Genomic DNA, 22,405 nt, shown 5'->3' on the forward strand with positions numbered 1-22,405 from the left:
TGGGGGGGGGTTGGGAAATTTAGCTGAGGGACGACTTTGAGCTATGGAATTGTGTGTGTGTGTGTGTGTTTGCGCGCGTTGTAGTGGAAGCTAATTCACCAGCATCTCGCTTATAAAGCTCGCTCGCTCTGTTGATAATCAGGTAACCCCTTCACTCTGGTAAATATTTACGCAGAGAAGTCTGCATGCTGCGAGAAAGTGTTTGTTTGAAGTTTATTTTTCGTAGAAGTAGATGACAAAGCTCGGCTCATAAATTATGCCATTCGTGCGTGATGAATGGGGGGGGGGGGGGGGGGGGGGGGGGCGGAGAGGAGAGGAGAGAGCGCGCCTTCTGGAATTTAAGCATGACAAAAAAATCAATATGCATTATACTTCTACTTGTGAAAAAAAAAGAAACAGAATAAGTATTTTGGGAAAAAGGGAGCAAACAGAAAATGAAACCTGCGACCATTTGCTTATTGCGCCCCCCTCTCTTTTACCAAACCCTCTGAATAGGCTCTTTATTGCAATTGTCTCTCTCCAATTGAGCACCCTACCGAGCCATTGTATCTTTTTACAACGCTTAACAACCCGTACCAGCAACAGAATTACCCCCGAGATATTTATAACAGAAATTATTTGTTTTATTTCCAAAAAGAGAGAGAGAGAGAGAGAGAAACGCACCATTCCGCACATTCACTGGGCCATGTTCGAGATTGCCAGAGAGAAAGTTTTACCCTCTCCTTCTCTCCCCCCACCCCACCACCCCCCACCTCTCTCTCTCTCTCTCTCTCTCTCTCTCGTTCCCTCCCTCTCTTTCTCTCTCTGTCTCGCTTCTCTTTTCTTTATATGCGAGTTAGTTGAAGGAGAGCTACGTTTAGTTAGACGCTGTGCTGCTGTTTGGGGAGCCAGAGCTTGCTCTCTGGGTTTGGGGCTGTAAGCAGAATAGAAGCCATTGTTCACTTTCTGTAGGCTTTGTCGAAGCATTCTGACCCCCGTCCGTGACTACGTTTTAGGCAGTGAGGCGAGGTAGACAGCGTGTGTCAGAGTACCTAAGCATAAAAGAAGATCTAAAGACCAGGGAGAAAGTTAATCAAGAGTAACTGAGTTCCACAAAAACTACATTTCCAAGTACAGTACCAAAAATGTCCAACTCTTGATGGAGGTGGGGGGAGGGGGGGGGGGGGGGGACGCGAGGCATTGCCATTTGCACAGCTGCTCAACAGAAAACAGGGTAGAAAAAAAAATACATTTCATTCTATAAGTTGAGTTACAGTAAACATGGCCTTACAACAATGGATGGATAGTCCAAAACAAATTGCTGTGTGATTTAAATTACTGAGTTGAAGTATTTTTTCACACTCTTCCCCCTTGTATTAAATTACGTTGATTGGAAAATATGCTTTCGCCTTTGTTCTTGAGGGAATACAACTAGTATTTTCCCCTTATCTTCTTTTTAAAACCTGGTAAGATTCGGAAAATAATGCCATTGAAAGGCAATCTAGTTTCTTTAAAACACCACCTCACGGACTAATGACCAGGTCACTTGCGGACTGACGTTCACCTTTTGAAACCTTTGCATAAAGTGTAGCCCAATATTATAGAATCCCGTATTCTGTGCTTTCCCCCTAAACTAGCTGATCATAAAATATTGTGCAAAAGGGCTATCAATGCACAATTAGCCTCCATTGCTATGCTTACGCGTTTCTTAGCCAAGGTAAATAGCGTGAACAAGACAAGACGGCTACAGAAGGTTCAATGTGTATTCTCTTACATATAGGACATTAGAGGGGGAAACGACAGTAAGAATAATACATTGCCAACTGCGCTAATAAACTTTTTTTCTCTTTGTTTTCAGAGGAAGCACTTTAACCAGTGACAAACAGATGTCTGACGTAAATCTGTATGTGGACAGTCAATCCAGATTTCAGGCAAGTTTCAATACGATTTTTGGTGTGTTTTTAAATTATTCCGGCAGTTTTTTTATATATATATGTAAATAATATACACAGTGTGTGAAAATTCCGAACAGTTCATAATGCAAGAAAGTAATCCAGTTGTTAAAATGTGTACACTTGAGTTAATTCGAGCCACTGTATAAAATAGATGTATGTTTTATAAATATTTTTACACACCGTAAAGAGAGAAAGAAATAGATTCTTTTGAAAAAAAGGTAAAAAAATAATAGTGATGCGTTTCCAAACTTTGTGGTTTAATACTCCCCCCCGATTAATGCATATTTTATTACTATTAGAGTGCTATAAACGAGCCACGTGGGATTCCGGAATAACAATTCAACACAACATGCAGAACAGTAAGTGATGCTTCGTATACTTGTGTGTGACCCCTCCAGAAACTCGAAACATTGCGGGTGTCAGGAACGGGCTACTCGTTCTTCAGACATTAAGGGATAAACATTTATTTGGGTTTCCCAAGTTTTTTAAAGAAGGTTCTTTTTAGAAGCCCCCCTCCCTCCCTCCCTCCCACCTAAAGCAGAACGCTTTATCCGGCAGTTTTTCAGCAGAAATGCTATGATGCGTTTCTTGTCATTCCCAGGCAGACCCGCACCCTGCAAACACAGAGTCAGTTAGCTCCTTAATCCTTTGCCGAGAGGTAAAAATGTGTCCATAAATTGACGACTAAGACGCTAGAATATGACACTTGAGTTTATTAACACCTTGAATTCAAATGCATTTTAACACAGCGTAATTGTCTCTTTGACAGGGGCGTCCCTTGTTTTATTTTTATGTATTTTTAAACATGCTGTGCAGAGCAAATCTCTGATGTATCATGGAATCTTGTTCTTTTGAAATGTAGACGTTTTTTGTTCAGTTTCCATCACGCTTATCTTATCAATTGTATGAAATGTTTAATTGGAGACATTTCCTTTAAGATCCCATTCCCTCTCCCTCTCTCTCTCTCTCTCTCTTACTCGCTCTCATACTTGATCTCTCTCTCTCTCTTTCTCACATACACACACACTTACACATATAAACACATTCATACATACACACGTCTTCTTTTATCAAACCTTTATTTTCCTCTTCGGGAAATATATACTTGGGGGAAAAAAAAGCAAATTAAAAAAAGCATTTAAAAAAATGGACAAATCAATACACCGCTATATAAACCTGGCAGGAAGAGAGAGAGAGAGGAGAGAGAGAGGGGAGAGAGATCCCAGTGATGTCAATAAAGTTCTGATACTTGTGCTTAATCTTAATGGGATTAATGGAAAATGGGAAGCGCGTGTATGATGGAGTAAACTGTTGTGCGAATTGCTGAGGAGATATCATTCGGGTGAAGCCTTCAGTTTGTTTAAAGGTCGCGGCAGGCTCTTCAGGCTTTGTGCTAATAACTCCTGGGTGTATATGGTGCATAGCGTCCAAATTGCCACCATATGTTTTCGTATTAGATGACTTTGCAATAGAATGCAGGGCGCATAATCATTGCCACTGGGTAACTCCGCCACCCCCTCGCCACGGGGATTCGTACAGTGATTAAGCTGTACACTTTTTTAAAATATATATATATATATATGTAAATAAATAAAAGTCCTGTTTGCATTCACGGTAACGTCCTTCCTCGAATGTTGTTCTTTTTATTTAAAAAAAACGTGAAATAAACTTTCACAGGGGCGACGGTTGTCAGATAAGGCCTTAGCATGTGTGAGGCGATGCTAATAATGATAACAATAATCCTTGCATTTGATATAGTTAGCGCCTTATCACGTCTTAGAGACGTCTCAAAGCACTTCAAACGCAGAATATACTGCAACGTGAATTAATGCACTGTATACTTTCAGTCTATTGACTGAATTGGCGATGCAAGATATATTGATCAAATATACACAATTTATATTAATAAGAAATCCAATCCCCCCCACCCCCCACCGCACATAGACAGGCTTCTGCTTCCCTTTTAGTCAGTTGTGTGTTTTTTATATTGTATATTTTAAAAATCCATAATGTTGACCCTATTTCCCAAGTTTCTGTGCTGTTTGCATTTTGTTGCGTGAATTTATTGTCGTCAATTGCTTGTTGTTTCACATACAATCGCCATATTTTCAAGTTTTGTATGAGAACTATATTAACTGTGACCTTAAGAAGCCTGGCGATGCGTCTGTTGTTTAATGTATTCCTTATAAATATATTTATTTAAAAAAATGAATTTTCAGGTAAAAGACAGATTCGAAATAAGTTATTTTGCAGTTGTGGTTTGATACAGAACTTTTTTTTTAAAGATCGCAAAGTGCCACTTGGACACTCTACCTAATATATAACAATAATAATAACGATCTTTGCATTTGATTAACACGTCTCCGAGACGTCTCAAAGCGCTTCACAGAACACACTGTAAAGTGAATTGGCTGTATATTGTGTGGGCGAAACGCGGCAGCCAATTGCGCACAGCACACACGCTCACACTCACACACACACACATATACAGAGAGAGAGTATTTTTAATTAAAAATAATCCTAAATCGCTAGAACCTTCGCATCTGTGAACAGTTGTGAACTAAGTAGGACGCGCGTTCCCCCCCAATGTGGTGCCCCAGCCTCGCCCCCGGGGCAACCTTTGGAAACGAAGCTTTCTTTTTTTAAGGGGGTAATGAGCGGAGAGTGGAGCGAGCGATAGGACTATGAGTGATACACAAATGCGGACAGAAAGAGACGTTTTATCATGCTACTATTTGTCGTGACGATGCGATTTTCAAAGTAGAACACTGTCATAAAGTGACATGCCTGCCACAAGTGCTCTCACTGATCTTTTCAATTACCCTTCCGTGCACGATCCACTGCGACTTCCGCTTATTTCCAGAAATTAAGCTCAAAATTTGACATGCAGCCAGCTTTATTTTCAAGACAAATGTCAGGAAAGCTCATCATTTTTTTTTCCTCTCTCTCTCTCTCTCTCACTCTCTCTCTCCCCCCTTCTATATTTGGAGGCTTATTTATTGCTAAGTGGCTAGGCTTTGGGAGCCAATTTAGCAAGGCGCTGTTTGGAGAGGAGAACAGGTCTAGCTAGAAGCACAGCTTCTCCAGGGAGAAGGCGACAGGCACCCTGAGCCTCAGGTTCGGAGTCTCAATACGCCCTTCAACTGATGCCTTTTTTTTTTGCTCTTAATAAGCCAAAGAACAGATTGTTTTTTTTTAGTACATTGGGTGTTTGTCGTAATTGATGCATGCAGCCTTGCCATGCACAGCATTGTATTGTATTGCACTGTATTGTATTCAGTTAGATAGCAATTGTACATTTAAGAGAGAGAGAGAGGGAGAGAGATGAAGAGAGAGAGAGAGAGAGAGAAATAATAATTGGTTTGCATTTCTGGATTTGTCATCCTTGGGTTCGTTTTCAGCCAAGTCAACCTCTCTGTTGGTTAAGCTTTTGCTTTTAGTTTTTAATGTAAGATTCACGTCGTGTGTGATCTGAATTTCTTTCAATTTCAGAACCGCTGCGTGCACATTGAGGCTTTTGTTGATCGTAAATGGAAAGCTTTTTCTGTTTATTTGACGGAGTTTTCGGCTCAGTGCAATGTACGTGTGATTTGGTCTCTTAAGTTGAGTTTTTTTTTTGCATTGGATTGGATTGCATTGGGTGGGTGGGATCTTTTTTAGTAGGGATTTTCATGCCGGAAGCTTGCAAAGCATCGCTCTTTTCCTGATTGCACCTTTTAAGTATAGGTGGTTGAGTTGAGTGTGTGTTTTTGCTGTTGCATTTCCCCCCTCCCCCCCCAGGTCACAGTGGTGTAAATCAACTCGGCGGAGTGTTTGTTAACGGTCGACCCCTGCCTGACTCAACTCGGCAAAAAATAGTGGAACTCGCTCACAGTGGAGCCCGGCCGTGTGATATCTCAAGGATCCTTCAGGTAACATCAGGTTTCTTTTTGTTCAAAGTAAATGTATATTACGGTACCGTCACTGTGAATAGAACGCATGGAAATATGATGCCACAAGCGTTTACTATTGTCTGTGCAATCAGCTTCATTGAACATGTTTCTATTTAATAAGGGGGTTTATCTACAATCCAAAAATGCTTCCTAAAAATTGCATCCGTACCTTCAAAGTAATTTCTTTCGAAAATTGGCGAACCAAAAAAAAAAGCAAGAAATTATCTTGAAATGATCGTGAAATGAAATGGTAAGCTTTCCGCATGCCAATTAAAGGGTTTATTTTTGTATTGTAGACCCACATTGATGCAACGTCAACAACAACAAAAAAAATCTTAAGCTTGAAACTTTTTTTTTAAAATAATAATAATAAATAAATAATAAAACTTTGGCACGCGCCAGAAATTATTCTTGAAATTAATGCAAATATGGTACGTTTCCCATGCCATTTAAGGTATATTTTTGTATTGTAGACCCATGCTGATGCAAAAGTCCAAGTAGTGGATAATCGAAAAGTAAGCTCTCAACATTGTTTGACTATATATATCGATATCTATCTATAATCACAATTAAGAGCCATTTTAATCTTGTGAATCATTTTGACGCGGTTTTATTGTCCGTTGTTTTTTTTTTAATCCAGGTGTCCAACGGGTGTGTGAGCAAGATCCTGGGCAGGTATTATGAAACGGGTTCTATCAGGCCCAGAGCAATCGGAGGCAGTAAACCCCGAGTAGCGACTCCCGAAGTGGTATCGAAAATTGCTCAGTACAAACGCGAGTGTCCGTCAATCTTCGCCTGGGAAATTCGAGACAGATTGCTCTCCGAGGGAGTCTGCACCAACGACAATATACCAAGTGTAAGTAGAACATTTTCAATGACTTACTTACTCAGGCAAACTTTATGGCCATCATTTAACAGCCACGCGTGTTAGGCTGATCAGCACCAAATATGCTACTGACTCTGTCTGCACTGAACGATATTATGTGCGATGTCAATTGATAAAGGGACGAGGGAGGAGGCGGTCAGACAGTCGCTTTGGAACCGATTATTGATCCGCTTCGCAGTCCCACTGAACGTCAAAGTATTCTTCTAAAAAAAGAAAAATGAGATAGAACAAAAAGCAATAATAAATAAATAAAGAAATAAATCGATAAATAAATTCAGCGAAATGCAAACGTTAGGATCAGATATATCGGTTTACAATACTGTATTTGAAAAGCAATGATCCGGATTCAGTTACTAACAACAAATGTTAGAATGAACGTGTTTTAATGGCTGCAATAAATATGGTACCAGATGACCTGAAAATCTGGATAAATTGGATCAAACTGTTTGATAGTCGGGCGCGAAATTCTTTGTTCAAATTCATTCATTTGATGCAGCCACAAGCAGAAGCAGTGCATCTATTCATATCTTTGGGACGAATGTGATTTGTCCGGTTTATTCTATGCGGTGTAAGGGTGAATTAAAGAGTGTTCAGATTGTCACCCTCCCCCCCACCACCCACCCTTGCGTATGTCCTTCACTTAGCAAAACAGGCTCAACTCAATCCAGTGTGTAATATAGATCACATTCCAGATATCAATCAATTGATCAGGCGAACCTATGTTTAATTAGCTTATCTTTCAATTCTACAAACAATTTAATCGAGTCGTTTGAATTAAAACCCTCCAACTTTTTTTGGTTATGGGGGATTACTAAGCGTGGCAAGGTGTCTAAAGTATCGTCTCTCATTGACTTTCAGGTGTCATCGATTAATCGAGTCCTTCGCAACCTGGCTAGCGAAAAGCAACAGATGGGAGCAGATGGGATGTATGACAAGCTGAGGATGCTGAACGGTCAGACAGGTGCTTGGGGTACCCGGCCAGGTTGGTACCCTGGCGGCTCCATCCCAGGCCAGGCTAACCAAGGTAAGAGATACTGCCCTCTAACTGACTGATGGACCGTTCATTCACCTTTTGTGATACCTAGATAGATAGATGGATACCTAGATAGATAGATAGATAGATAGATAGATAGATAGATAGATAGAAATAATAATAATCTTTGCATTTGATATATATTACATGATTTTTAAAGTACATTTTAGACATTAAGATATCTATCCAAACTTTATATTTTCAATATGGGGGAAATAAGCTAAAATCAAAATCCTACCCTAAACGGGTCAGAAAGTCCGCCAGACGGCACATGATGCGCCCTTTTACTCTGAACTCTGGTAGAATAGCGAATTCGAAACGCGAGCGTCGGGAAATGATGCCACACAAACCCACAGCACCTGGGGAGGTGTGTAAGGACCGACATTTAATTGTGGAAACTGTACAGTTGTTTCCTTCACTGAGGGACAATTAGTATCCCACCATCTCCCTGTGATGGTTAGCCCTGGGGTTTAGCTGAACGTCGGGAAGGTGAGGGGAGAGACAGGGAGGATATATGTAAATATGGAGTTTTCACATCGGATTTCGTCAAAAAGAGAGTTGGTCTTTAATGGACAATGATCTTTTCAAATGCAAGGATTCAAAAAAAAATGCAAGGATTATTATTGTTACCTGCACAGATTCCAGAATCCCAACGACGCCTTTCCTGGACATATTATCTTCCAAACAGAACCACTTTGATGTCGTTTTAACTTTAGTAAAACGCCAGCCAGTGCGTCTCATTATCATATTAATTCAAGTAAATCTTATGACAGTATTTTTAGGGTGGGAGGGGGGAGCATTGGCAGGTTAGAAACTTAGAGAGCGGATTCTTATTAATGCTGTTTGAAACGAGTGAACCTTATGTTATGTTACAAATAATATTCTTCAATTAACACAGTGTCAGTCGAGAGACTCTAAGGCTGGTGGATATTTATTGATGATGGCCACAACGGCGAGATAATTTGCAGTATAATTGGATGTGATGTTTCAGGTTAAGAGGAGAGGGGGGAGGGGGGGACGACTCCTGAAAGAGTAAATAATTTTTCTATGTGTCCTGTGTGTCATTAGTGAGTGTGTGCGTGTCTGTGGTCAGTCCAGCCCTGTCCCATACACACACACACACACACACAACCTTGCTTTTTTGTCCACAAAATCAGCAACAGTGTGCACGAATATATTGGTACAAAGGATGTTTCTGTCACACGCAAGAATCTGTTATGGGAACAATCCTGTCGCTATGTAATTGCTCATTAGAGAGCGTTTTGTTTCTCATTAAGCAACATGAATAAGAGTCTCGTTCTAGAAGACAGCTGTAGAAATGTTACACATGAGACCTCTGGACACCATATCGCACCACTTGCCAATTAGACATGTCAGCTTTCTGAGAGGCAAACAATATAAGAAGGGCAACGAGAAAGATACACAGCAGCGCCTTTGCTCTCGGTAAAATATCCCCAGCTTGTTATAGCACTCTTAATGAAGCTATGTACCAGCCAATACTGACAACAGATGGATTGCAAACACCGGGGCGCTTTTTTTTAAAAAAAAAGTCCAGCTCCAAACTCGTTTGTGCCACTTTTATAACTCGTCACTCACGGGAATAAAGGGATCCCTCGCTTATGGTGCTGAAACAACAATGAAACGATATAGTTATTGGTTGGGAGTAGGAGTAGTTATAATAATAATAATAATAATAATAATAATCCTTGCATTTGATATCGCGCCTTATCGGGTCGTTGAGACGTCTCAAAACGCTTCGCAGCAGAATATATTGTACAGTGGATTGATTGACTGTGCACTTTGTGGGAGAAACTCGACGTAAAATTGTTTCTCCCCGGGTTTTGAATCGGTCTGTGCATTCGGATAAACGCATTATAAATAAGCCACGAGTGGATTGGTTAAACGGATCAAACCATCTTCTAATCTTAAAAAGTCAAGGCGTGTGGCCCCTCTTCTGAATATCATCCTGTAGTTCAGTGCTGGACATTAAACACGAGTGTAAAGGAGGCCACTGGGTCGCTTGTCATTCGAGCAGATAGTTGGACAATGTGATTGACATTGTGTCACAAACAACAGAGCAAGAAATCATATGACAGACATACTGTATAACCAGTGCCCCCGAGTTCTGGCTGATCAAGAAACCAGTCACATTGAACTCATTCGATAACATTAACACAAATGTGGACGATTCCGTATTAAGGAACCATTTGATTCGTAACATATTGTGCTTTGGGGAACGCATATTTTTTTGGGGGGAGGGGGGGAGGGTGGGGGGTGGGAGATCTGCAGCTATAAGGCGGTATAGACTGCTGTCTGGGCGTTTTAGGTGAATAGTACTGATTGGAATCCCTCGGGATGTCAAGGGGGAATCTAAAGTTGTTTACTGCAATGACATGGTAACGATAACTAACGATGGAGGTGGCATTTCATTGACACTCGCTCCGCGCGGTTAGTTAGGGCTTTGCGACCCGCAGGCGACATCCAACCCTGTCCGTTACTGTCTGCTCCAGGTTCGGACCCAGAGTCGTTCGTTCCTCACATTACAGTGTGATCTTCTTGCCGGCTTTAACGAGCAAACTATAATACTAAATAATAATAATAATAATAATAATAATAATGCTTGTATTTGATGTAGCGCTTTATCACGTCGTCGAGACGTCTCAAAGCGCTTCACGGAACACACCGTGAAGTGGAGTGACTGTGTGTTTTGTGAGCGAAACGCGGCAGCCAATTGCGCACAGCAATATTATTATTAATATGTATATTTTTTAAAAAAAAACTGGCAATTGGTGACTTTTAAATAGCTTGGGATGGGCATGTGGGTGGGGATGATGGAGTGGGGTGGTGGTGGGGTGGTGGTGGGGTGGATAGCAGATCCACAGAACACCATTTTAAATATATATACATACATCCCACGTTCATTAATAACCCGAGATAAAATGGCAATCTCAGAATAATGTATGTAGTGTCACATTCCAGTCCTCCAGACAAAAAAATGGCACATATTTCCTTCAATTTGGCTGCCTCTGCCTCATTACCAAATCTGATCATGAAAACAGAACGACTTATTGCAACAGTTAATGGTAGAGGTGTGAGGTGTGGAGGGTGTCACAAGCCAGCAATCCTTTTCCCACCGTGTTTATCTTGGGTAATTCCAAGTAAAATAATTTAGACGGATTTATTGGAATCTTAAAAGAAAGTCACACTTTTTTTTTAATGTTCTCATTCTTAATCTCATTATCAAATTCGGTCATTATCTCTTCTCAGATTGTAACAGCAGTGAGAAGCAAATGTGCAATGACACACGCTTGCAGCATCAATTACCTGCGCTAAATAGAGACATCAGCACTAGAAATACCAAGGATTACCCCCCCCCCACCCCTACTCCCACCCTAAACAGCCAGGGAGGTTCTTAATGTGTGCCTTAACCCACGGTTAAAGTAACGATTCGAAGAAGTGAATAAAATAGTAAGTCAATCTATACAGTTTCACTCCACCAAAGCAAGACTTTCGTTCATTTAACGCTGTACACACACACCCACACACACACTGTGACCTTAGGATAGTCGACTTCGGATGGATTTGGAGGTTAATAATGAAATTTGCAATAGACTTACATTTTTTTTTAAAAAAAGAAACGAAGTTTGCTGAAATGCTTATTCCAGAGTGATTCACAGCCCCCCCCCCCCCCCCCCCACCCCTCCCGAACGCAGAAAAGAGACTTAAACCTTTTTTTTGATGGTCATTAAATGTCGGTTTTAAAAAATTGAACTTTGAAATGAAGTTAGTGTTTCTCGAAAGAATCGCAATGGAAACGAAACAACGACAGTGAAACGCATTTCTTTATCAACAGAGCGAACAGGAGAGAAAGTACCTATAAAATGTGCGCTTTCCCTCGTGTGTGTTTTTTTTNAAAAAGACACACTAGAGACAGAAGATTTCGAGAAAGTCATGTTTTTGTTTCCAAAAACAAACGCCCCGAGTTTTTTTTNATGAATGGATCCTTTCGATCCAACTGTGATTAACCTCCTATTAATCTTCGACCATCAGCTGACAGAGAGCATATGCACCGAACTAATCGAACAGAATGTGTAGGCTGTTCCTTAATGCATTTTTCCTCGTGTGAGGACGTTGGCGGTGGATTTTTAAAGGTCCGTTTGCGCCAGGCACAAGGCAGGGGTCGGTCTCAAAGGGGAATATGGTTTCAAGCCGATTCACTTCACCCAACAGTGGAAAAAATAATAGCAATATCAAGCCTGTCAATGGTCTAAAAGAGACATCTCTATCCAACCAGCCCCTCAATCAGTTGAGACATTCTCCAGCGAATTAGGGTTTTAAGGATCGCTGTGACGGTCTTTTTTTTTCTTATCTTTCTCTCTCTCTCTCTCTTATATGGCTAAAGCCTTCTATAGGATTTAGGCACTTTCCCTTTCACAGGGCTCACAGTAAAAGAGAGGCAGAATGTTTCTGATCTGAGCTGTGGACGGCTGAAAAGTGCCGCAATTGGTCCGCTATCTCCTTTGCTTGTTTTCCGCGTGATTGATTGAGACACTGAGAAACTAAAGGAATGATTTTATTTCCCAGCGCTTTTATTGTAGAAAACAAATCCTAACCCAGCGTCAGTTGGTCTGGCTTGTGGGATAATAGGACACACATTTATCCTTCTTTTTACGGATTACCTCGCCGGAGAAAACAGGACTAGGGACGTGCATTCAACAGCTTCTTTGGGGAGTTGGTTTTCAAACCGTCCCCCCCCAAAAAAAAAGACATAAAAGGAAGATAACTTAATTGTCTGTCGCTTGGTGATTTTTTTTTAAATTCCTGTACTCCCTTTCTATCACATACAATTAGGAATAATAGGTTTATATTTCAAGCTCTTGACAACTTTGTTGAACCTTCCGTTCACCTGTATTCAAATGTGGGCATAAAGTGACCGAAAGAGAGAGCTTTTATTTTGGATAGAGCTGTACAACGACTTACTTAAGGTTTTTTTTAAAAAATCCTTTTTTTTTTGGCTTTACAAAACTTTTTTTTGCAGAAATGAAACACATTTATATTAAAACCACAGGAAATCAATTAATCTTTAATACGGTTCATTGAATATATTCAAATACCACAATATTTCACAATGCACATCGTTTGGCTATTTAGTTTGAATGGTAACAACACGTTTTAATGGCTCTTACGTTATACCACATTATGTATAAAGAAAGATATGATTTGGACACGTTGATAATATCTACTTACAATAAAAGCCAAATGGATTCTCTCTCCAAACAGATATATAAGGGGTGGGAAAATGTAGCCATTAAAACATTAAAACGCACCACCACTCTTACAATTTAAATTTAACAACGATAAATATATAACCGGTTACGTTTGAAAAATAAATGTTAGAAATTCGTTCAAGAGCAGTGTGTGTGTTTTTTTAAAAAAACGAGAGAAGAAAATAAATAAATAAATACACAAATAAATACATAAATACATAAATAAATCAGTTTAAAGTATTGAATTGGATTGCATGTCATGCAGGGGAGTCGGTCACAGAAGTTTCAATTTCAGCTAAACTATCAAAAGAGGAAAACTATTTGAACCCGAATTCTATGAAATGTCAAACGAAATATCTGAAAGGTTTTATATCTCCCAGTGGCTAAAGGAATAGACTACCAGAATAACGGTCAGCGCTGCATTGCACAGGAGTGTTGTAGCGACGCCAGAATAACACTATGTGCAGCAAATGTTTGCAAAAAGGCACCAAATTCGAAGGCGTCGACAGTGCGACTCCGATACGTTTGAAGATTTTTCTTTCTAATCTTAGCTAAGTAGCTTTTTTTTCTTTTTCTCACTGAGTAAACAAGTCAGTGCAATAGAGTTCCATTCACAGCCCCTCTCCAATGCCTTTGGCCCCCATTCTCCTCCTGTAGAATGCATAAGCCTAAATGGCGTTCAACAACCCAACTCACAGGACAGTGATTAATGATAGCATCGCACAAAGGTTAACAAACTCCACTGAAAAGTCTGTTGACTGTGATCTTTGTGCTACAATGTGGAGCACTGCGCGCCTCAAGAGAATCCTTTTGTTTGGCTTCCAGCGATAACGAGCGATTGTGTTCTCAAAATTCTGCCCACGAAAGTTTGCCAACCCTTCTGGCCCAGGACTTTAATAGTTTCCGTCCGGCGCTGGCATTGTGCGCCTGAAAAGCTATTCAAAGTGTTGGTGGGCCACCATTATAGACATCTAAACGCCCCATATGCTGGTCAGAACCATGGACAAACCCCCCCCCCCCCCCCATCTTTATTTTATTTTAAGGGAACTAATTCCCAACCTTGCCCCAGTCACTGAATATTCTCAAAGTTGAATTGGAGGCATTTTTTTTAAGGCGGTTAGAAAATACAGGGCGACCAAAAAGTCGTGATGCCATTGCCATGTCCAGTAACCCTTAAAACGTGCTTTTTTTTTCTTGGATAGTACAGTAGTTATCACGAGCTTTTGATCACCCTGTAAAAGATGAGGCACTTTATTAATGAAGAGCAATCTGGATAAAGCTGAAAGCAAAGTGATGGCAGTAGACTGATTTTGGCTGGAATTGTTTTAAATTTTATTAGGGTTGCACTTGAATAGAAACTTTAACAGGATCCAATCAACCATAATATCATGGGGAGATTATCATCTCAAAATCCATAACAAAACTTGTGCAACCAGTAATTTTGCTAAACTGTTTAATGGGTACTTTGGTTATTTTTATTTTTGCATTAGTCTAATAATTCAAGCGCTTTGAGACATCTCGAAGATCGAAGGATTATTATTATAATAGATTGACTGACAAATACACTGACACACACTTGTTTAGCTATTTTCTTGTAGGTAGCTAATTTCAAAGTCCCAGAAAATTATTGTTACTTATTCCATATGGAAAATGTAATCCTCCATTTTACGTCCAAATATGAATTTTCTAAATTGGTTTTGCTTAATGCAGGAGAATCTTTGTTTGAGAAAACCTGTTACAAATTGGGTCCCTTTGAAAAATATTCGTATATCTCAAGAAATGAGCAGTTTTTTTTAAATGTGTAATCAAGTTTTGCAGAAATGATCGGCGCTTATCACTGATAATATAGTTGTACCCAAGCAACATGCCAGTTTATGGATTTTTAGTGAAAATGCTCAATAATATTACCCAAGAATTCAAACAAATTTGGAGGTTCTGGGATGCACACTCTATAAAGTTAGCAAATAACACGAGAAGGAAATATTTGGTATATAATAATCCTTGCATTTGATATAGCGCCTTATTACGTCTTTGGGATGTCTCAAAGTGCTTCACCAAACATACTGTAAAGTGAATTGACTGTATTTTGTGGGCAAAACGCGACAGCTAATAGCGCACACCAGCGTCCCACAAACAGTCGTGGGTTGAAGTGACCAATTTATTATTTTTTTTTGAAGGAATTATTACCCTGCAAAAGCGATCGCCAATCAACTAACAAATATTTACTGCTAGGTAAACAGAAGCGTGTGGAGTAAGGAAACTTGCCCAACATTTCGCCCTGCCGGGAATTGAACCCATGTCTATCGCTTGCAAGGCGAGTGCTCTAACCCCTGAGCTGCAGGATTCCACTTTCATTTCATCACAACATACGCTGGTTTACTCCCAAGTCTCAGTTTCCCCCTTCTCACTATCTAGTGTACTGTTTTAGGTCGATTACTTGTAGTTAAAGCAATCCCTTGCCAGCCCCTGATTAGATTTGGGAATGCAATGTCAAGAGATTTTATTTAAACAGGTTAAAAAACAGGTTAAAATATTCATACAAACTCAAATCCCTTGATCTTATAATATATTTAGATGTGGCCAATAAGCAACCCTAAAACAAGCGGGTGGTGGAAATTAACGATGGTATGGGTTTTACTGTTGACCTTAAATCAATTAGAAAATAATTTGTTCAGGTATTCCATTGAAGGGATGTTGTCCCTTTGGTTGTCCAGTTGTGTCTTGTAGGAAGCAGAGGTAGATTTAATTTGTTGTTGTTTCCTCTGTATTATTGTTCCAGATGGCTGCCAACAACAGGAAGGAAGTGCTGAAAATACCAATTCCATCAACTCAAACAGTGATGATTCAGACGAGGCACAGATGAGACTGCAGCTGAAGAGGAAACTGCAGAGAAACAGGACATCTTTCACCCAGGAGCAGATTGAAGCCCTGGAGAAAGGTAATGGATTGGGAGAGGTGACAGCAGGGAGAGAGAGAGAGAAAGAGGGAGGGAGGGAGGGAGGTGGATGGCGAGAAGAATGTGATGTGCTTTCTTTTTCCATTCTCTTTCTTGTATTGGGAAAAAAAATCGTAAACACCAACTTTCTTCTGCCAGAATTTGAAAGAACTCATTACCCTGATGTGTTCGCCCGAGAACGATTAGCGGCCAAAATAGATCTACCTGAAGCTAGAATACAGGTGAGTGAATGAATGGAGCCCAGAGCCCCACCGTTTAGTGACTGTCGGTCTCCCATGTTAAGAAAGTTCATCTCCTATCGATACTCGAAAAATATTATCGTGACTTGACCTAGATTACAGCTGGGCATTTAAGAACCATTTCTGTGCAGTTAAACTGGGATCCCTATTTGCAAAGGTAAAATCCAACCAAAAAATAAGGCTCAATTAGGCAAGTAAGAAGCTTGTTGTATTTCAGATCTGCTTTCCAAGCAGTGAAGATCTTTGCTGCACAATTGCTGTGGTTTAACTTTCTTTATGTATGTTTCTCTTTACCTAGCAGTAAGTAGGAACCCGGTTGTTAGTCGATTGGTGAATCGATTTTTGGGGGTAATAATCCCTCCCCCCCAAAAAAAAATGTCACCCAATTCATGACTGTTTGCGGGACACTGCTGTGCGCAATTGGCTGCCACATTTCGCCCATGAAATACACAGTCACTCCACTTTACAATAGATTCTGTGAAACGCTTTGAGATGTCACAACAACGTGATAAGGCCCCATATCAAATGCAAGGATTATTATTTATTTTTGTTTTGTTGTTGAAATTATTGTGCAGAGGCTTTTGATGTTTGATCTCTCCCCGCCCGCCCCCACCTCTCTGTTCTAGGTGTGGTTCTCCAACAGACGAGCGAAGTGGAGGCGGGAGGAGAAGCTGAGGAATCAGAGACGCCAGGCGAGCAACACACCCAGTCACATCCCCATCAGCAGCAGCTTCAGTACCAGTGTTTATCAGCCCATCGCACAATCTACAACACCTGGTGAGAATATAGAACCACAATCGTCTCCTCAAAAAAAAAGCTCATTCACTTCATGGCTTCGTTGGTCATTCGTTTCGTCTCCAAAAATATGCAATCAATTTACTTTAGAGTATATTCCATGAAGCACTTTGAGACGTCTCGACCACTTGATGAGGCGCTATATCAAGTGCAAGAATTATTATTATTATTATTAAGGAGGTTTGTGGAATATTGCATTGGCCCACAAAATACAGTCAGTTCGCTTTACAGTATATCCTCTGAAGCACTTTGAGACATCCACCCGACATGAAAGGTGCTATGTTAAATGTAAGGATTATTATTTTTATTATTATTATGATGAAGCAAGTCTCCCTGAGTATTCAAGTAGAGTTTAAAATGCACTCAAACCTTGCCCCACTACTCATTTTTGAATGAACACGAATAAATCACTCAACAACAACAAAAACAGTGAAAGTAATTGAAGGAAAGAGTGAGTTAAAAGGGTCAGAAGGCCCGACATCAATGTGCTTGAGGCATGTTTCAGCGTATGTTGTGTTGTATTGTGGCAGAAATTTCTTCATTCTTAACCGGGGAAAAGGCTACCCATTTATTATGAAGTTTAAATATTTACCACAGCTAGGATGACATACAAACTCATAAAGATAATTACGAGGATTCATATCCTTTCATTGTGATTTTCTAAGAATTAACCAATGTACTGAAAAGTGCAGTGATTAAAATACTAGAATATGTTATGATGTTATTTGCGTTTGCGGCCCATTTGTCCACAGACCCCCGAGGGCAACATGAGAAAGGGAATATGTTATACATACAATTGAAGTCTTAATTGGGTCAGGGTTAATAGGGGACATTCCTTTATAGTTGGAATTTTCCCAGTACATTTAAATAGCGACTGATGGTTTTTGCTTAACAGGGAACTATCTGATAAATAAGACAATTTCATTTCTACCGAAACCCCCAGTTAATTGGCTTTGGTTGTGTCTGGCACACAGTGTGAATCCACGTTATGTAAATTCAACTTATAATCAAACAGTGTAAAGTGAAGAGGAAGGACATTTTGGGAACGCTGAATAATATTGTCATGCCTTTTTAATATATTATAATTAATTGCATTAACACTTAAAGCCATTTTAATACCCACAAATGTTCAAATGCCTCAGCTGCGCTTAAATTAAATATTTCATAACAGTAATATATATACATACAACTACCTAAATTGGTGTGGCACAGTGTGGCAATGAGCCAAAGAGACCAGAAAGGTGCCAATTTGGAGCTTTGATCTTCTCTGAGTTAGCTGATTTGACCCTGTGGTGGAGGTACAGATTTGGCCCCAGCAGTCCTGAGCAAGCGAGTGAGACAATCCCCAGGCCCAGTTGCTATCCCTGTAGGAGGTGCACGTCCATGGACATCAAAGGCAGGTGTTAAGGCAGGTTGGGGGCTCAGCTGTGGTGACCCTCAGATTGAATAGCGAATAGCATACCCACACTGGCTACAATAAGGCCACAAGCAAGGTACGGGATGGTTGCCCAGGCTTGTGGATGGATTAATCACTATCTTAAGAAGAGTGGTGTAAGGGGAGACATTGAGAGGAGAGAAGCCCAATATGGTTAACATATGATCCAACAAATCTAAAATAAAGGGGAAAAAAGACTATTGACTAATCCTGGCACTGGTGTATGTCTGGCTGCATGATTCATCCTTTAGGAGATGGAATAATTGCTCACCTTCAAACTGAGACTAACGTACATTTGTTTTTTCTTCTACATGCTTCTTTCCAGTATCCTCTTTTACATCAGGCGCAATGCTGGGGCGGGCAGACACATCACTTACAAACACTTACAGTGCTTTGCCACCGATGCCCACCTTTACCATGGCAAATAACCTGCCTATGCAAGTAAGTGTGGAACGTTAAAAAAAACAAAAACCCAAACAGAATTCAACAAATACTGAAGGTGACGCCTGCAGTGAGGTGCCTGTATAGACATCGCTTGACAGTTTCTATTTGTTCTCCCCAAAAGCCACCAGTGCCCAACCAGACGTCGTCCTACTCCTGTATGCTGCCCACCAGCCCGTCGGTGAATGGCCGCAGTTATGATACGTACACACCGCCTCACATGCAGTCACACATGAACCCCCAATCCATGGGCACACCGGGGGCCACATCCACAGGTAAGATTGTACATAAGAGACTCTCGAACTTTGCAAAATCCTAGGGTCTGGAATTCACTGCCTGAAGGCTGGTGGAAGCCGACTCGATAGCAGCTTTTAAAAGGGAGTTGGATAGGGACTTAATCAGGAAAAATGTGCAGGTCTATGGGGCAAGAATGGGGGAGTGGGACTACTTGGTAGATCTTTCAAAGAACCGGCACATTCATGATGAGCCGAAGGGACTCCTTCCTTGCTGTAAGATTCTATGGTTCTATGATCTTATTATCTCAGAATTATATTTTTCTCGATCCAATCATCACTTGGTCAGACCAAATATCTTTCTTACCTTCTTTTCTCAACACTTCAATTCACCTTTACCTTCCCCTTATTTCAAATTTTTTAAAAAAACAAAGCCAAATATAAATAATGCTAATTTAGCTTGAGCTAATTATGAGTTGATCGCTTAAAATAGCACCAGAAATATAGCACAAGTGTAGTAAACATTATCAAGGATAACAAAATCCCTTGGAGAATGAAAGCACCCAATCATATCTAACAAACAAGTTATGTTTTGGGAATTCTTGAGGGAATATAGGATGCCAGTAAAAAAATAAATATGGCTATTTTTCTTCTTATTCTGTTTTGCCGTACTCATAATTATCGTGTTATACAACATCCTTGTTATTGGATTATTGCCTGCTAGGGATGCAGAATAAATGCAACATATTAAGGTTGATTCGAATCTCCAATTGAATGATTGATTTGATTTCCCAGGACTCATTTCCCCTGGAGTGTCTGTACCTGTTCAAGTGCCAGGAAGTGATCCGGACATGTCGCAGTACTGGCCCCGATTGCAGTAAGTGAAGGACTGTGGAGAGTCAGATGTGCAGCAGTATTTGTTTCTGAGAGCGGACTCTGAAGGTATCTTTGTTCTGGGAGTGCGTCCTATACACTCACGTGAGAAGACTCATGGACTTCTGTAGTGCCAGGCGTATAACGTCGACGGAACAAACTTTCTTTTTTCGTTTCAGTTTCGGAATTATTCACTTGGTGTATTATTTGTAAATGGACATTTGTATGTTTGAAACAAGAACAAGAACTAGACTCGATGGATGTTTGGTACACGTGTTGGTCATGAAGAGGTTACGAGACGTCATGGTCAACAAAGTTGCCACGAATTAGACTTATATCGAGTACTTCTACCAATACATTTCTAGATTATGAACTCTGATGTTACCAATTGTACCATTGCATTACACTAAATATTGGTCAATATTGGGGAAGAAACAACTTAGTTGTGTGTAAGCGAGCTGTATCTGTTTGGATTCGCCAAAGGTCATTGACAGATAAGTTTATGTGCAAAAGGTAACAGAACTTTAAGGAGGTGGACAATTTGGTAGATAAAGGTAGATTGTGTCTTCGATATAATCCAATTTGTTATGTCGAAATGTAAGTATTTGTCTTCCCTAGAAATCTCCCAGAATGATTTCTATAATAAAGTTAATTTCATTTATATTCACCTGAATACTCTAGAGATGATTTATATTCACTCATGCATCATTGTAGCCAACATCTTTATACTTTTCTTTGTTAAGTCCGTACAAGCTAATTGTCCTGGTAGTTGTATATAGGTAGCTGTCACGTTCAGACTTTTTTGTGCAAGTAAAACAATGTTTCATACAAAATTAAACTGGCTATCAGAGTTTTAAACATTAAGTGTTGCAGAGCTATGTTCGATTGCATATCAAAGTTTCAGTCAAGAATGATATCCAAGATATACCAAAGCATACTTTTCAGTTACTACCTGTCTCTTTTTTTTAAACACGGTATTGTGTTAAATTTTGTCGATAAATTCAGAGGGAATAGTCTTTGGATTTATGGTAAACTATTCGCTTACTTTGGACCTTACTTGTTTTAACGAGCTTAAAATCTTTTTTTTTAAAAATGGAAAATTCAATAAATGCTATATTAATGAACTTATGGAATTCCTAAAATGATCTTACATGTCAACATTAGATTTTTAATCATTCTTGGATGGGTGAGTTGCAAATGTAACTGGTGATATTCACGTTATAGATGCAGTAAGCGATTTTTAAGTTTTGGCTTCAACACTGTATTTTTTGTTGTTTATACAAGATACAGCGACTAGCGGAAACAAACAACTTGTAAAAATGTACATATTTTGTACAAGTATTAAAATATCGATTGAAGGGTGAACACCCCTAAATTATCAACGGTGAATAATGTCGTTCTTTATACAATAGCTTAAACCTTTAGTATCAGTGGCAATCCTTTGCTGCTGTTGCTGTGAGACCCTTCCTGGTTAGAAACACAATAAGACTCATATAATGAAAAAGGAAGAGCAAACAAAAGAACTTTGGAAGATTCCCTTGTAATCTTGTAGTTAAAATTTACTGTGGGTACTTTCACTAAATAATCTACTATTTTAAGGAAAACTGATTAATAGTAACGTTTCAAAATGGTCCAGTTGAATTTGAAGTACAGTATTGCATAGTAATATTTTAATAGTTTCGGGAACTGCTCCTTCTAGCCTACCCATCCAACTTCCCAAAAAGATTACAACAGTTCAGCTATAGTTCCACCAGTTCTTTAAATACAAAGAGCAGTTCTAGGTTCAAAGCTCAACCAAAACTAATATAAAACAATGCAAAATTGATCCATTAATTTAGCAATACCAAGTGTACAAACAACTCAAATGGTCCAGTTAAAAAAAAATCATTCATAGCTGATGTTAAATAGTTCTATAATTAAACTCAGTTTGTAATAAAATAAATACATTAAAGAAGCACAATTGAAAGGCTATTAAATAAAACATTAAATTATAAATAATTCAGACAAGCGCTAAATCCTTCCAGCAGCATATACGTACAGTATTTGCTCATCCAAATACTAAGTAACTACAATGTTTTAAACAAAGGTGTTAGCAAAATGTTCTGCTTTTTTTTTGGTGTCATTTACTATTGAGCATGCAACAGTGTAAGAGCAAAAATAGATTATGAAGTTATTTTTCTTCTTAATCTAAAAATTTGTGTCCTGTCAGAGGAGTTAGGATTAAAGACACCTTAATTCTTTTAAACTGGTTTCCAGTTTTGTACAACTGTTTTCTGTCGGAATCCATCTACAGTGTTGGCTTGTGCAAAACATCAAATATATATTAGGATTTTTTTTAATGCTCTGTATCAAGAACAACGTTCGTTTGTTTCTCAGTTGTG

General features: G+C 39.6%; 1 protein-coding gene across 2 annotated transcripts; it reads left to right on the top strand.

Moving 5' to 3' along the window:
- Positions 1-2,237: 2,237 nt before the first annotated feature.
- Positions 2,238-21,406, top strand: pax6b (paired box 6b). Of its 2 annotated transcripts, XM_007887779.2 has the most exons (11): positions 2,238-2,293; positions 5,715-5,845; positions 6,340-6,381; positions 6,507-6,722; positions 7,611-7,776; positions 15,832-15,990; positions 16,147-16,229; positions 16,874-17,024; positions 18,803-18,918; positions 19,043-19,193; positions 19,947-21,406. In XM_007887779.2, exons 1-11 carry the CDS (start codon positions 2,284-2,286, stop codon positions 20,030-20,032), a joined length of 1,311 nt encoding a protein of 436 aa, XP_007885970.1. In that variant the 5' UTR covers positions 2,238-2,283; the 3' UTR covers positions 20,033-21,406. The 2 variants fall into 2 exon arrangements, with proteins under 2 accessions (XP_007885970.1, XP_007885973.1); XM_007887782.2 differs by lacking the exon at positions 6,340-6,381.
- Positions 21,407-22,405: the final 999 nt, after the last annotated feature.

Source organism: Callorhinchus milii, unplaced genomic scaffold, assembly GCF_018977255.1.
Source record: "Callorhinchus milii isolate IMCB2004 unplaced genomic scaffold, IMCB_Cmil_1.0 Scaffold17, whole genome shotgun sequence".
NCBI classification, from domain to species: domain Eukaryota; kingdom Metazoa; phylum Chordata; class Chondrichthyes; order Chimaeriformes; family Callorhinchidae; genus Callorhinchus; species Callorhinchus milii.

Coding starts and splice junctions, on each gene's coding strand:
- pax6b (XM_007887779.2), top strand. Junction 6,382..6,506: donor AAGTAGTGGATAATCGAAAA/GTAAGCTCTCAA, acceptor TTTTTAATCCAG/GTGTCCAACGGGTGTGTGAG. Junction 6,723..7,610: donor CCAACGACAATATACCAAGT/GTAAGTAGAACA, acceptor ATTGACTTTCAG/GTGTCATCGATTAATCGAGT.